Below are 17,037 nucleotides of genomic sequence, written 5' to 3'. Positions count from 1 at the left end.
TAGGATGCTTCCTAGGCTACCCATGTGTAACGCCCTGCACTTGTGCTGCTACTACTAATAGTAATAGCTACCATGGAGGAGTTTCAGGTCTATAGAGGGCTTTCTCACTCACACATGGATGTTGGCATGCCTGGCACATAGTAGGTACTTCATAAATGCATGTCAACTGACATTCCATTTCTGCCTTTCCTGGAGTCTTTCTAGCAAGTTCCAAATAATAAGAACTATCATTTATAGAGTATTTTAAGATTTGCAAAGGGATTTACAAATATTATCTTATTTTATCCTCACAACCCTAGTATGTAGATGCTATTATTATCTCCCTTTTACAGACAGGAAAACTGAGGCCAAAGAGGCAAAATGACTTGCCTAGGGTCATACAGCTAGTAAGTGTCTAAAGCAAGATTTGAACTTGTATCTTCCTGACTCCAAGTCCAATGTGCTGTCATCTTTGCCACCTAGCTTTAATCAACCTTGAATCAACTATGCCCCTCTGCACATCATGAAATAAAGTCACTGGGACTCAATGAAGACCAACGGTTTTCTTTATTAGAAGTAGCAACTTCTTATTTGATAGTAGCTAGCTACCAATGGTTCTATCTGCGATAAGTCTATGCAGTAGAACCAAGCACACAGCTCTTCAGATAAGTTTCTGGATCCACTGGGCTTCTGGCTGTGGGAAGAATAAAAGATAATAAGATAGTGAGATCTCTAAGATCCCTTCTAGCTCCAAATTGATGATCAGCCCTTTTCCCCACATCTCCATTAACCAGAATGTTTCCTGATTGTCCGAGACTGAGCCTCAGGTTTGACCCAAGTCTGAGTAGAAGGTAGGGAAAGGGCAGGAAAGGGCAGTTCAGGGGATAAAAATGATTAGTTTTTCTTTTTGTTAAATAGGAGCTGGACACTGTAGGTCTGATGAGGAATCATGGTGGGCTGACTAGTTAGGCCTAGAGAAATGTTACCTAGGTAGAACAGCTTAGGAAGCTTGGAACCTCCCCTTCTGGGCTGGATAGAATGTTTTCACTATGGATGGCCAGCAGGCATCAAGGGCCAAAGTCCTCTAGATCAATTAAGAGAAGGGATGGATTTCCTGGGAGTATCCTGAAGGCACATCCCTTACAACCTATAGCTTTAGGATGACCCAATCAAGGTCAATAGGGTCCAGATAACAATAGTGATGGAGGGACAGCTCATTTTTTACAAGTTTATTATTCTATGTGATTCTATAAGTTTTATTAGTGAATATATTACTAATATCTTTACTGTAGAGGATATAGACCTCTGATTTCATTGGCATAGGAGATTCCCAGATGAAGATATACCCTCCAACAGTGATTCTGAAACTTCTTGGTCTCAGGACCTATTTACACTATTAAAAATTATTCAAGACCCCCCCTGCCCCAAGAGTTTTTATATGGGCTATATCCACTGATATTTATTATATTAGAAATGAAACCATCTTAGTATTATTATGAAAATAGCTGACTTCTCAGCTATTGAAAATAGCTAAATGACTTCTCAGAACTCCTGAAAGGGTCTCAGGGACCACACTTTGAGAACCTATGACCTCCACCATTGCCAATCAGCAGCTTCTAGGTTTAGAGAATTGTCTAGAGTACAGAGGTTCAGTACATGCCAGTATGGTCAGAGATAAGACTTGAACCCAGAGTTTCTTTGCCTTCAAGGCCAGGACTCTACCTCTAACTTCCCACAGCTTCTCATCTTTACCGTGTTATAGAGCTTTAGAGTTCTGCAAAGCACGTTTTTTTACATTATCTCAACGAATCTTCACAATAACTTTGGAAATCAGAGGTTAGGGTTAGGGTTTTATTGATGAAGAAACATGAAAGATCAGGGTCCCACAGCTAGGTGAGAGTCTGAGTTAGGATCTGAGCCCAGATCCTGCTGACTCCAAATCCAGTACTCTTCCTATAATACCACATGCCAAATAAAATGTTTGGCTTCTATGGTTCTCTAGTAAGTAAAGATCCGCCCTTGATTTGATCTTCCTGTTGTTGTTATTTCTCAGTCATGCCTGACTCTCCATGACCCCATTTGATGCTTTCTTGGCAAAGATGCTGGAGTGGTTACTCATTTCCTTCTCTATAGCTCATTTGACAGATGAGGAAATTGAGGCAAACAGGGTCAAGTGACTTGACCAGGGTCACACAGCTGGTATCTGAGACCAGATTTGAACTCAGGAAGATGAGTCTTCCTGACTCCAGACCCAGCACTCTATCTACTGCAGTGCCCTGCTAGCTGCTCCATCCCTGTAACTATCCCATATCCGTCTCCTCCCTTTTCTAGCTAAATTCAGGAGCTTCATATTCAAAGTTACCAATGATCTCTTAATTGACAAATGAGACAATAAGGATCACAAGAGATATCTGTAAAGTGCTTAACTCGGTGCCTGGCACAGAGTAGGTACTTAATAAATGCTTCTTGATGATGATGATGATAATGATGATGACGAAAAATTACCATAGTGCTTTAAGGCTTATAAAACACTTTACAGACATCGTCTCATTTAACCCTTGCCATAGTAACCCTGTGTACCTCCATTTGATGGAGGAGGAAACCATCTTGGAGATGTTAAACAGCTTGCTTATCCTCACACTGCTAGGATGTGGCAGAGAGACAGGATCCAAACCAGTTGCTCCTGACTCAGTTCAACAGTCTTTCCATCACACCCAGATACAGGACTATTGGGAACGGGAAACTATGACTTTGACCCTGTTTCTGGAAATTTTATTTTAGCTTGGTTGGACTAAAACCAAAGAAAGAAACTCACCAGAGGAGCTTTTCTAATCTCAGCCTTTCCGATTCGAGGTAGCATCTGCTGAGTGATACGGGACTTTGAGTAGAGTGTGCCACGTGAAGTTTCTGGTTCTTTCTTTGTGGATTCAATGTCAGACCCTCTGAATGTTACCTTCCCATCCTGGGCTTTCTTTGAATTCTTAGCTGTATTTGACTCTTTGGATTTCTTCTTTGATTCCTTTGAATTCTGAGATTCCGCATCCCCCTCCTTATGTTTCTCGTCTTCCATCTTTAAATTCTGGGACTTGTTGTTCCAGTTCTTAGATTTCATCCATGAATTCTTAACTTTCTGCTTTGCATTCCTGGATTCAGTGCTTAAATCCTTGAATTTCTTCCCTGCATCCTTGTCTTTCTTTTGTTCAATATTGGATTTCTTTCTTAAATCTTTGTCTATCTTCTTTGAACCTGAGGATTCAGAGATTGAATCTCTGGATTTTTCCTTTGCATCCTTGTCTTTCTTCACTGTATCCTTGAATTCAAAGTCTGCATTCTTGGATTTTTTCTTTGAATCTTTGTCTAAATCCTTGGACTTACTTCTTGAATTCTTATCTTTCTTCTTTGAATCGCTGGATTCAACATCAGACTCCTTAGATTTTTTCTTCTTAGCTATGTTTTTCTTGTTCACATCCACATCGTTGGATTCAGTCTCTGGCTCCTTCTCTTTATGTGAATTCATGTCATTCTTTAGCTTTGACTCTTTTGACCCTTTGGATTCAGTATCAGATTCTCTGGATAAAATGTCATAGGCTGTGTCTGGTAATTTAGATTTTGGCCCTTTCGGTGAGCCTACCATCTTCTTCTTTGCTGTTTTCACTACTTGATTTTTTTCTGTCTTGTACATTTGTTTTTTCTCTACTGAGGATGAGTTTGTGGATTCTGATGGTTTTTGTGGACCTGTGAAAACTGATGGCTTTCTTCTGGCAGCTAAATACACTGAAGGTCTCTCAGAAATTTTTAGTAAAGAACGTGTCATCCACATAGGAGTCGCTTTCTGATCATCTTTTTCTATATCCCCTTTCTGAAAAAATTAATTCAAACAATATAAGGACTTGGAGTTTTTTAATTCGTCATTATTCTTAACAGTGAAGTATTTTTCATTGTACAGCATGAGAAAGAGCTCTGTGTATTGATAAATAGTACGTTTGTAACTGACACTCATTCTTAATTTTACCTTTCTCTTTCAAGGTCACCTTTTTGAGATGAAATTATGGTCATTCATCTGGGAATTCAGAAAACCATTCTAAAGTCCAAGATGGCTTCAGAGGCCTCTGATTACTACTCTCTGGGAATCCAGGTGAGATGTAGAACAGGTCTTTAACCTTTCCATGGTCATATTGTTCTATTTTATACCTGAGCTGGTCCTGAAAATCCAGGAGTAGATGATTTGGCGACCTCTGTCTGGGTGACACTTCCTGTAACACCCTCTGTGCAGCCCCACTATGAGTCTGAACCAATTGGTTTCCCTAGAGGAGTGTTTCCTATGAGAAATATTGGCCTAAGCACAGGGCCCATCCCCATAGAGCAATTCTAGGTTTCCAAACCTATCCTATCCTATTTCTAACTCTGTCTCCAGAGCCATCGTAGAATTCATGGTAAGGACTAAGAACTGGAACTGTCTGGAACTGACAACTTCTATAACACAAAATGATTATGCATCAAATGGGTACAGGAAATAGCAAATGAGAAATACGTCTAGCATACACATTGATCCATATACTTCATTGGTGTGTGTTTAGCTCTCACATAATTTCTGCCCCTGTCCCATTTGCTTACACCCCCAGCATGGTCCAATAAAAGTATATATACCTTTGGGTAGAACTGTTACTAAGGATTTCCTTTAAAATCCTGTTCTGATCTCTAACATGGTAAGTAGGTAATCTGGAGTTCTTGAAGACTATACTCACAGATTGTAAATTCTGGTGGGGCCTAGTACCCAGTCCAGGACCTGCCTGCTTGCTGAGGACCAACCAAACTATGGTGGGAAGTGCACTTCATGCACTAGACACCAGGACATGGGCCCTGAGGTGGTGACTCTTGGGATCCCCTAAGGAGTAATCAACATGGGTGGAAGGAAATTGTGAACCTCTTTTGGAGTACTGAAATTCCTAAGGAACCACACTACCAGATGGAAGTTTCACTTCCTCTCCTTCCTGTTGTCCATCTTCTAGCAGAGCTGAGCATTTTGAGTCAGGTAGCTACTGTGTATAGTAAGAAGGAAAACCAGAAGGAGCTAGAGATGGTAGGACATAACCTGGACTAGATAATCAGCTCTGGAATAATCAATAGTCTTGGAGGAAGTCTTTATGGAAAACACTAAGTAACATTTTCTGAATCTCAGGGGTGACCCCTAACAGAGCTAGGAAATCCCATTAAGTGACATATCATAAACCCACCTTTGGAGAACAATGGAGGGCAAGGATCTGTCACAACACACACTTCTTAAATCACCCATTAATGGAGATGAAGAAAACCCACCCCAGCACTTAGTCCGGCTGCTCCAGAGTTAAAATCTGAACTACTTCTGCAGCTGCTGGACATTTTTCCTGAATGGTCCTCAAGTGGTAAAGACCAACCTGCACAGTAAGTGAACCTGGTCTGTCATCCAGTGAATTGTAAATGGAATGGACTGTCTTTTAACTGAGATCAGGCAGGAATTCTATATGGCTGGTTTATATAGATGTCCATCACCTCACATCTGGACTATCACAACAGCTGGTTGTTGTTCCTGCCTAAATTCTCTCACCATTCATGTGTCCTCCACTCAGCTGTCAAAGCACGTCTGACCCTGGCACCACACCCTTTCCCCGTCTTCAATTAAACTCCAATGGCTCTTTATTACCTCCAGGATCCACCATAAAATCCACTGTTTGGTTTATAAAGGCCTTCATGCCCTAACTCCTTCCCACTTTTCCCATCTTCTTACATTTTACTGCCCTCTGTGGTCCAATGACACTGGCCTCCTTTTTATTCCTTTTACAAGACATTCCCTCTCATATCGACTGCCCCTCATCCCTTTTCATCTCCATTGCTTACCTTCCTTGGCTTCCCATCTTCTGAAAGAAGCTTTTCCCAACCCTCCTTAACACAAGTGCCTTCCCTCCAAGGTTACTTCCAATATATGAATATGCATATGTGTGTATATCTAGCTGTACCTCTATATCTTAGATGTACGCAGTTGTTTGCATCTTGTCTCCCCAATTCAATTAAGAGCACCTTGAGGGTAGGGACTGTCTTTGCCTTTCTTTGTATCCCTGGTACTTAGCACAATGCCCCGCACATTTTAGGTGCTTAATAAATGCATATTTACTTAACTTGACCCTTTATCACTAGCTTAAAGTCAATGTAATTATATGGTCTTTTCAGTTCTTACCAGCAAATTGGCTCTTAATTCTGACGGGGTTGATCTCCACTTCTTTCCTGGTCGTTTCGGTTTGGGAAACATCAGAGAAAAGTGTTGCTGATTCCAAGATTTTTTGTTCGCTTCGGAAACTGAAAAAACAAAACAAAACAAAACAAACAAACCACATATTTTGGAGTCAACATTTAGACCTGAATCAAAGTGGAAGTTACCTCGAGGGAGCTAGTAACTTTGCTATGTGTAACTTCATGTGGATGGGAGCTATCTCTACGGACACAGATCGCCCCTCCCCACATCCCCCCATAACTTAGTGGTCTTCAAGAATTCCTGTGGTCCAAAAATTTAACACTTTGGCATCAAAGTTGGAATTTGTCATTAATCTTTCTTTAGTCAATAAATTTCATCATGATAGCTAGACACAACCATCAGACTGTAGGACCACCTTTCACATAAGCAGCACACACACACACACACACGCACACACACACACACACATCCCTGCTTAGCACTCTAAGCTAACATTTTGGGTTTCATTTTCCTTTCAGTTCAACTATTAGCTCTCTGAAGGTAGAAATCAGATCTGACAATTTTGTATCCCTCACAGCCCCTTACAAGAGCTAGACACATAGTAGGGACTCAGTAAACATTGATTAATTTTAGGTACTTAAATTTCCATTTACTTCAAACCCTGGAAAACAGGACCCAGAACTAAGCACAGTGGCCAGGTCAAATCTGTTCATTTCAAAATTTATGAAGTCCCTACTTTGTGCTAGGCAATAGGGGTGGTATTTTGTTACTTTTATTGTTGGGAACTATGATTTAAGTGATTCGAGGAACTCCAGGAGCGTAAAGTCTCTCTTCTGAAATAGATCTGGACAAAGGAATGTGTTAAAGGTGCTTTAAGATTGCTATATAAATGCTTGTTATTACTATTTTAAACATCCAGTCTCAGAGAGTTGTCTGGGGCTACCTTTTAGCATAGACATTGATAAGCTGGGGAGCATAAAGAGGAGGCCAACCAAGATGGAAGAAGGCCTCCAGATGCTATAATTCTCAATATCAAGTCTTAATCTCTTTCCCTTGAACTCTATGCCTGTATATTCAACTTCCTATAGGACATTTCCACTTGGAAGTGGATAGACAGTATGGTACATACAAATATACAGAAAGTGTATTTGATTTAGAGTTGGAAACTCTGGCTTCAAATCCTAGCTTTACCACTTACTACTTTTATGACCTTCAGCAAATCATTTCTGCTTTCTAGGCCTCAGTTTCCTCATCTATAAAACCAGGGAACTGAACTCGATGAGATCTAAGGTTTCCTTCAGATCAAAATCTCAATCTCCATGAGAGAAGAACAAGGATCAATGGAGAGAAATTTCTGAGAAGCCAATTTAGGCCCAATATATGACAGAACATGTTTTACCAAATAGTGGAATGAACTGCCTTGAAGTGTGGATTCTACCTCCGAGGAAGTTTTTAAGTAAAATTAGTCAACCCCTTGTTCGGTACATTGTGGAAGAGCTTCCTGCTCAAATGTGGGTTGGACCGGATGGCTTTCAGCGTCCCTAACACCAGAGAAAGTATCTGCAATCACTCCCTGTGATTCAGAAGAAGGGTAATATGTCTGCTGAAAAACCAATGCATTCTTCCATTGCATTCATAAGCACAGCATCGAGAATGAGGAAGGCCCTGGAACCACTGGATTCTTCTCTGGTGAGAGCACATCTAAAGACTATTGCTTAACTCATTTGGGTCCCTTGTTTTAAGGATACTGACAAGTTAAAAGACTGTTCAGAAGAGGGTGACCAAGTTGATAAGAGTATTCAAAATCCCTTCATATAATAGAAAGGCAATGGGGATATTTAGCCTAACGAACAGAACACTTGGGGATACGGTAAGGGGTGTGTGCTGGGGTATGCTTAAACAACTGGTTCACCCCCCCCCCAAAAGGTACCCACAAGGCACTTTTAAATTTGCATTATTGACATTTTCTCTAGTCTGCTCTTGTTAGCAGATTCGAGATGGCTCCAGCACACCCCTGGGTGGGTTGGGCAGCTGGGGGCAAGAAAGGGAGGGACATGCTAACTGTCTTCAAATATCTGAGAGGCTCTCACACAGACTTATCCTCTGTCACTCCAGAGGGAAGATCTGGGCCCAATGGATGGAAGTTACACTGAATCAGGTTTGAGGCTGTCATAAAGACAACTAGGGTCCTCTTAGGATGTAGTGAGTTTCCTGCCATGGAAGTGTCCAAGTAGACTTGTTGAAGTTATTTTAGAGAATATTAGTGTTCTGGGGAAAAGAGTTGATCTCTGAGGATGTGGCCAACTCTATATTTCTATAATTCTATGAACTTTATTCAAATTCTTACCTGGAATGTAATTATCATAGGACCCAAAGTTCACCTTTTGACTATAAAAGAAAAAGAAAATAATTTTTAAGGAGCAACTTGTTGCCATTATGCTTTACTGTTCATAGCAAATCTCCATCACCAATAATGTGGCCACTCCCCACATTTCACTGTGAACCAGTATCCTATTCATGGAGCTCTTTCTTCCCTCTTCCTTTCCTTCCCCTTTGGCTCCTTTTCTTTATGGTCTTCCCTCCTTCCTTCTATCCCCTTTCCCTCACTTTCTTTGTGGAATTCCCTCTTTTGTTGCTTCCTTCTTCTTTGCGTCTTTTTCTTATATTCTTCTTTCCTTCCATCTACTTCCTTTCCCTTTAGATCTTTCCTTCCTTCTTTCCCTCCTTTCTTCCCTTGCTCCTTCCCAACTAGCCAAGGAAGCCCCCTCCCCCCCCATTTGAGTCCTTTGTCCTTTCCTTTCCCAGGTTGCTGGCAGGGCTTTCTCCCAAGTCTGGCTTGGTCCTAACCTCAGAGCCAAAGAAGTTTCTTCTTGTATGGCAGCCTCCTGCAAGGGTCCATGTCTTAGAAAGCCTGGACACACACACAGGCTTCAGGATCTGGCCTGACTCAGGGAAGGAGACAGAAGGAGAAAGCCTACCCAGAGGTGCAGAGGTCTTGTTCCTGGTGCTAGGTAGGAGGAGGCACCATCTGCCCTTCTGAAAATCCCAGGGACTGTTTTAGGATTTAAGGCCACCTTGGAATGATTGCCTTGTCTGTTTTTTCCCTCCATTTCCCACATACTTTTCATCCTCAAGTCATGTCTTATAGTCAAGGGTTATCCCACAAAGATTGCAGTCCAGCCCCATCTTCTGCCTTGATCTCTGCAGGCCTCACTCCTGACAGACCTTGGTTCCATCCTTCCAGCCCCATTAGCACTGAGCTTGATCCTTCACGCCCTCTTCTCCCCACCCAATGAATACCCTTTTCCCTCCCTAAGACTTTGGCTAAAGAAGCCCTCTTCTTTCTTCTACTAGCTCTGTGCTCCTTATAAGCCACTAGAAAAGCATTTTTGGATAGAAAGGATATAGGTGCCATGCCTCTGAGGCCTTGAAGGGTAAGGAATATGCCCAGCCTTTGGAACCTCTGGAACTAATTTCTGAATGGCATGGCAAGAATTGGAGGTATTTAAGGTTTAGGTGAATGGATGACAACTGGGAGGTTGTTTGGAGTACCCTGAATTTGAATTCTTTCAAAAACCTTTATTGATCTACCTTCTGTTTTTCCACCCTCATTGCTTCGGAATGTGCTTCTTCATCCCTCCCTTCACCTTTCCGGGTCATAAAAGCAGTTGAACAGAACCTAGCGACCGTTGCCTGGCAGCGCAGGCAACATTCTATACCTGCAGTCCCCCCTCTGCCTCAGGAGCAGGGGGAAAGAGATGAAGAGTTTCTTCATCTTCTATTGGTTGTTACCATCACACAGCCTTTGACTGCGTTTAGTGTGTCCTTTTTAAAACAACAGAAAACCATTTCTTTCCCTGACAATAGCACCCCCACACCCAAACCAGTCATTATTCCTCACATATATTTTTCACACACTTTTGATCAGAAAAAATCCTGTTGGTTTGCTCTACCCAACAGTCAATCCAGCAGCTTATTGCCTAGACTATCTTTATGATTCTAAACAAAAGCCAAGGAAGCCTTGAGAAGCAGTGATAGAGACTATCCAATCAGAACAGTTTATTTTATAATTTCCCCCCACACGTATATTTTAACATGAAATTAATCATGTGACTATTAAAGGCCAGAAAATTCTATTTCAACCTCACGTCTCTAGAACCTGTATACTTTCTACTCCTTCAAAACACTTTTCTTGAACAACACATTGTTTCTCTTGAAAACTAGTGAGGATTCATGGACCTTGCTCAACAGAAGGGGAAACTGGGGCACAGAGTACCTAAAACTGGCCAAGATCACCAAGCTGGTTTACCACAGAGTAGCAAAGAGAGCTCAGATTTTGTTTTCTGAATAAATCAGCAAAACATTAATTCAAAACCTTTCCCTCCCCTGGATAACCATTCTAGACTCTTAATCAAATAACCTCAGAAAGATTTTCTATAACAGACACTTAACAACAAGTCATAAATTTTCTTATTAAAAGGACAACTTACAAGCGTGAGAAAGACATCCTCCAGCCTAGCTACAGTCTGGGCTTTGCTATCTATCCCTAGGTCAAACAGCTTAAGTAATGTGTGACATCACAAAGGATCTTAGACTTCCAAGTGGCTCTTAAAGGGAAACACCTTTCTCAAAGGATCTTAGACTTCCAAGTGGCTCTTAAAGGGAAACACCTTTCTCCTGTCTCCTTCACCCCACTGGGAAATCTATAGTCTGTGTGGCTCTCAGATACAGCGTACAGTGGAAGCTAGGTGGCACTGCAGTGCTGGGCCTGGAATCAGGAAGACCTGGGTTCAAATATGACCTTAGACACTAGGTGTGTGACCCTAGGCAAGTCACTTCACCCTGCTTGCCTTAGTTTCCTCCTCTGTAAAAGGAGCTGGAGAAGGAAATGGCAAATCATAACAGTATCTCTGCCAACTGATACAAATGAATAGCAAGGGAAGTAGATGAATAAATAAATCTAGTTGCAATCCCAAATGTTTTCCTCCAGGTCATAATTCCTTCCTTCCTTATGCTGTGTGTCTTCCCAGAACACACGATGAAGGTTTTCTATCTTCCCAGACATCACAATCTCAGTCTGTTCTTCCCTTTCTCTCGCTGTCCCAATCACATGCCAACTCGTGTGATTTCCACCTTTATAACATTGCTTTTATAGGTTTCCTTCTCTCCACTTACAGGACCCCAGTTCATTTCTCTTCCGAATCATTTTAATAACATCTTCATTTGTTTTCCCTGTTTCCAGTTTTTCCTCCCTCTAATCTACTCTCCATACAGCTGTCAAAATTGTCTTTGTAAGGTACAGGGCTGACCACCTATCACTTCTCAGATTAAATGATCTCTTAAGGCAGAGGTCCTTTATCTTTTGCTGTCATGGACACCCCCCTCCCCCTCGCAGTGTGGTGAAGCCTACAGACCCACTCACAGAATCATGTTTTTTAAATACATAAAATAAAATGTAATAGATTACAAAGGAAACAAGTTATATTGAAATACTGTTATCTACATCTGTCTGTCTATCTCTCTCTGTTTTAAACAGGTTCACAGATGCCTTAGGGATCCCTGCTCTAAGTTTCCTTATTGTTCTGGATCCTGTGATCAACATTCTAGAAACAGTACTCTGTATTAACTGAAGTTATTAAGTATTAAATTAGTATTAACTTAATTAATTATTGATTTATTATATTAATTAATACAAATTTTATTATATAAAATTATATAAATTATAATTTATTTTATTTTATATAATAATAATTATTATTATATATTATAATTATATAAATTAAAATTACATAAAATTATATCAATTAATATCAAAAAGTATTAATTAACTAAAGTATTAAAAACACAGAAGTATTACAATTTCTAGGCAAGATAATCCTTTTCATTTTCATTAAAAGTATGGTAGCAGAGTGAGGAGAGTAGTGAGTGATCAAGGCAGGTGGAGCGTGGCATTGCACTGCTCCCTGGGTCCAGCTCTCCTGAGAGTGGAGACTCCCTCCCTCGCACCATCACCATGGCCAAGAGCGACTGGGACAGTGCTGTGCAAGAAGGGCCCCATGGTGGTCCAGACCAAGTCCAAGCAGGTCATCTTAGCAGCTCAGAGAAGAAGAGAAGATGTGGAGACTTCCAAGAAATGGGCTATTGGACAAAACAAACAGCACTCCATCACAAAGAACACAAGACTGAGAGACTGAGGAACTTCACCATGACAGGGTCACTCTAGAAGTGTGCAAAGTGATCCAACAGAGTCAGCAGAGCAAGGGACTGACACACAAATCAATGAAAAGCCCCAAGTTATTGCTGACTATGAGTGTGGATGTGCCACTGATAATAACCAGGTCTTGGGCAAGATTGGAAGAGCCATTGGGCTCAAGCTTTGTGGGAAGGACATTGGAAAGCTGCTGGAGACAGGACCGAAGCAGAAATGAACACAAAGCCTTGAAATCAGTTCATTCAGACTGATCTCGTCCGGTGGGTTCTCCTTCACCACCAGAACCAATGTGTCTCTTCACATTGCCAAGCTGGACACAGGGGTAACAGACCTGTTTGGGGGAAGAACCTTCCACATCTATACCTGCTGTAACAAAAACAAAAAAACAAAACCTTGTAAATGAAATGATTCTCTTGATTTTTTCCCCTTCCTTTTCTGAAGATTGAGGAGCCACAACTAATAATCTTCTTAATTTTATCAGTAAATGTTTCTCTCTCTAGAAGCAGTTATAACTTTTTGAGGCATTGGGTCATATGTTGAAATGGGATCAATTTAAATTAAGGTGTTTTAAGGGGAGGGTTAGTGTGGAGGGGGATATATCTGTTTGGCATCCAGGGATCTTGCTCACTGTTTTGCAAAGAGTGCAAACGTGTCACCAACTTCAGTGACTTCTGTTCTCCCTAGTCTGCATTTTCAAAAAAAATTAATAAAAGTTTGTTACCCTTAAAAAAAAGTTTGGTAGCAATATTTTTCTTGCAATCATTCTAAAAGTGTGTAAGCCTTTTGTAAATCCCCTGCATGCCTCATTTTGGTGTGATCTATGACACTGGAGGGGCAGCTAGGTGGCCCAGTAGATCACTGGGCCTGGAGTCAGGAAGACCTCAGTTCAAATGTGAACTCAGACACTTAGCAGCTGTGTGTCAGATCACTTCATCCTGTTTGCCTCAGTTTCCTCATCTGTTAAATGAACTGGAGAAAGAAATGGCAAACTACTCCAGTATCTCTGCCAAGAAAACACCAAATGGGTTGCCAAGAGTGGGGCACCACTGAAATAACTTAACTAAAACAACTGAGGACACTGGAATGCAAGGTCTGCTAGGTAAGCTGAGGGCAGGGAGAGTGTTCTTCGTATCCCCAGGGCTTAGCATATTGCCTAAACAGTCCTTAGAACAACAATAACAACAAAAGAAAATGCTTGTTGACTAGGACTGACCATGAGGATGTATTTGTGTTTTTTCCACTGCGAAGATTCATCGCTGGGTTGGCTTCTGGATGATCCCTTTCTGGGGGACACCACAACTCTTGAGCATCACCTACAAAGTGATAAAAGAGTCACAATTTGTATTAGTAGAGGGAGGAATCACACTCATGAAACCACAGACCTTTGAAGATTTGAAGAACTAGTTATCTTAGGCTGAGCCTGCTGGTGAGCAGTGAATCAAAACTGCCTGCTTTGTAAACCCTAAAATTTGTAAACTTGTGCCCAGGAGTTTTAACTAGGAAACTGAGCCAATCCATTGTAATGAAAAGAGCACCGGAGTTAGGAGACGTAGCCTCTTACCTTATCTTTGCCACCGGCTGTGTAACCAGGGAATAGCTGGGGGCGGGGGGGGGGGGGGGGGGGGGGGGGGAGGGGGGGGCGGGGGGAGGTGTGTGTGTGCAATGGATAGGCACTTGGTCTGGAGTCAGAAGGAACTGAATTCAAATGCAGCCTTGGTTTACTAGTTGTATGACTTGGGGCAAGCCAGTTAATCCCTGTTGGCTTCAGTTTTCTCATCTGCAAAGTGGGTCTAATAGCCCCTACCCCTCCACCCCCTTAGACAACGATGGTAATGTGCTTAGCACAAGACTGACACATAGTTGTTGTTGAGTGATCTTTGATCTTGTGGACCATATCATGCCAATATTATCCATGGGGTTTTCTTGGCAAAGATCCTTCTCATGTAACAGATGAGAAAACTGAGGGAAATGGGATAAAGTGACTTGCCCAGGGTGGCACAGCTAGGATGTATGAGACCAGATTTGAACTGAGGTGTTCCTGATCCCAACTGTGCCACCTAGCTGCCTCTATATATAAATGTTAGTGGTTATTGTTATCATCCCCTCGGAGCTCCAATTGCTTCATTTGGCAAGAATTTATCAAGGACCTAATACACAGATATGCATACACATGTGCACGCACATGCACACACAAGGTAAGGGAGCTAAGACAAGACTCACAATCTCAAGGAGTTCATAAATGTGTCAAATGACCGTAAAGTTGGCTTCCAGCTATGACATTCTGTGTCTCCTTTTTTCCCCTACCTCTTCATCTTTTCTAGAAGAATTAGAGGGGAAATAATAAAAGCTCAAAGCAGTCTATTAAAGGAGAAAGACATCTATGCCCATGTATGTAACCCCTGTCTCTATCACCTGTCAATTCCAACATGCTCACATTCATTATTAAAGGGCCCAAGGTGGCAGCATCCATGTCCAAGAGGGCTTGCTGCTCAGAGGTGACACATGACCTGTGCCAGGTCTGGTGGGTGCCCTGTTTGTGTTTGTTTATTTATGCAGGATGATGTTAGTCAGTGTTGGAACAGAAGGAGGATGAAACAGTGGGTGGGATAACTCAGTGGCCCATGGGGGACTGAAATCTAGCCTTGTTCTGTACTGTGTGGTCACCTGAGTGAACTGCTTACAGAGTAATAGATTAGGTTCACCATTTACTAGTATGGGAAGAATCAGTAAATATATTCAATACAAGTATAATATTTGTAATTTTTTCCTCCTATTTTAATCTCATAGATTTTTATTCTACCTTTTTTTCTCCCTGTACCTTTTCAATTTTTTTACTTAGAAATTCATGTCTCCCCTGTCCCTGCAAATGGCAGAGTGTGATATAAAAACTCACCATTTTCAATCATCTTGGCAATACCACTGTGATATTTTCACAGATGAATTGGGTTTCACAGGCAAACCGCTGCAGTTTTAATTTAGAAGGTTATGTCCATAGAGACTCATTCATAATGAATCATTTTTCCAAGTGATGAGAGCTTTTATGTTCACTCTCATTTCTCATGTTAATTTAAAGGTCAATGCTATTGCATGTGAGTCGACAATCTTTTTGGTAATGAGTACTGTCTGGGGTGTTCAGTTCCTTTGGCCTTTAATTTTCTTGGACCAAGTATCTGAAGGACACCTGGATATTTACAAATGCAGAATTATATCCAGGGCCTTAGTTAGAAAGAAGGAAGATGTCTGAGAGAGAGGAACTGGTTCTAGTAAGTAGACAGGATCAGAACAAGTCAGATTTAAAGCTTAAAAGGACTTTGACCAGTCAAAGTTCTTCATTTTGCAGAAAAGGAAACTGAGGTCCAAGGAGGGAAGGGACTTGCCTGAGATTACACAGAAACTAGGCAGTCCTGAGTGGCTGGGGAAGAAGGAGCTGAGGGTGTATTTGTGTCTGAAATATACCTCTTTATTACTCAGTCATTAAAGAGATTTGGGGCAGCTATCAGATTTGGGACTTTCCGGAACCTGAACAAATGGGGTCAGGCAGACCTCCTGGCATTTATCTGCTATTTGGCCTTTTCCACTGTGAGGTTCAGGAACAGCATTTTGCCAGAGAAATTCAAAGGCCTGGTCCCCGTCTACAATGTGTGTTGGAAGCAAATTCCAAAATGTGCAAGGGACTCATGAAACTGGAAGGCCAGCTAGAAGACCTAGGGGTCTTGAGGCAAGGAGCTGGGCCACTTCCGCCTTTGCCCTTGCCCAGTGACTGGCCCAGGCCGCGCTTATTAAGGACTAGAGTCTGCGTACTTACACCTCGGGCGGCAGATTCGCGATCCTGTCACGCGCAGGCAGGTGTCCAAACCGGCTCCCGGGGGGGTGTTTGGGGAAGGTTCTCCCCGACGGCCCCAGGACATTGTGGGGAAGGGAGAGGCCAAGAACTCCTGGGCTTCTGCGCCTGCGTTTGGCACCCACTCGAGGGCTGACTGCCCCCAAGAGCAGGTGAGTAACGCCACCAACCTTCTGTTTGGCACTCGCTCGACGGTAGTCAAGACGTCGCGTGGCCGTTGCGCTCCTCGAGACTGGCCCCTCGAGTGACGTCACCTCTGCCCTTCGCCTGCGTGTCGCGTGCTGTCGGCCCAGCCTTAGCTTCCACTCCGCTGGTCCAGAGAGGGAGGCTTTCCTGCCAGAAGTCACCCAATGGCATAAGTAGCAGGGCCACCCAGTGTGTGTCCCAGCCCCCACCCATGCACCACACTCCTCAGACATCCCTTTGTAGCATCCAAACCAAAGGCCTTTTTTACCCTGGATTTCCAATAGCCCGGAGGATGGACCATCAACTTAGAGCTTGGATGGGGTGGCCCGAACCTTAGATATCGTGGACTGAAATTTAGGTATCGTCTGATTGACCAGATTCTACTCCAACCCTCATTTTATGGAGGAAACCGAAACTCAGAGGGTGGGGTTACGTGACTTGTCCAGGACATGACTGGTAGAGCTAAAAATGTGTGACTTTGAGCAGTCAGGGCAAGAGAATGAGCCCCGTGGACGCTGATTTTTCCAGGGCATCTATCAGAAGAGAATCCCAGCCCTCTTTGTGACCTAACGTGCCCTAATGCACAACCTGGAT

The 17,037-nt window shown here is 42.4% G+C and overlaps 1 protein-coding gene and 1 pseudogene across 2 annotated transcripts; one reads left to right on the top strand and one right to left on the bottom strand.

Moving 5' to 3' along the window:
* Positions 1 to 527: 527 nt before the first annotated feature.
* CYLC1 (cylicin 1) lies at positions 528 to 16,435 on the bottom strand. Of its 2 annotated transcripts, XM_072626532.1 has the most exons (6): positions 16,222 to 16,435; positions 13,630 to 13,729; positions 8,553 to 8,593; positions 6,191 to 6,309; positions 2,795 to 3,838; positions 528 to 673 (listed from the first exon to the last, which is right to left on the bottom strand). In XM_072626532.1, the coding sequence occupies exons 1-6, from the start codon at positions 16,322 to 16,324 to the stop codon at positions 641 to 643; spliced, it is 1,440 nt and encodes a 479-aa protein (XP_072482633.1). In that variant the 5' UTR covers positions 16,325 to 16,435; the 3' UTR covers positions 528 to 640. The 2 variants fall into 2 exon arrangements, with proteins under 2 accessions (XP_072482633.1, XP_072482635.1); XM_072626534.1 differs by lacking the exons at positions 13,630 to 13,729; positions 16,222 to 16,435 and adding an exon at positions 10,696 to 10,765.
* LOC140515767 (endothelial differentiation-related factor 1 pseudogene) lies at positions 11,244 to 12,633 on the top strand (annotated as a pseudogene).
* Positions 16,436 to 17,037: the final 602 nt, after the last annotated feature.

Source organism: Notamacropus eugenii, chromosome X, assembly GCF_028372415.1.
Source record: "Notamacropus eugenii isolate mMacEug1 chromosome X, mMacEug1.pri_v2, whole genome shotgun sequence".
In the NCBI taxonomy this organism is placed as follows: domain Eukaryota; kingdom Metazoa; phylum Chordata; class Mammalia; order Diprotodontia; family Macropodidae; genus Notamacropus; species Notamacropus eugenii.
Note: the sequence above shows the minus strand (reverse complement) of the source record. Positions and strands in the feature narration are given on the sequence as shown.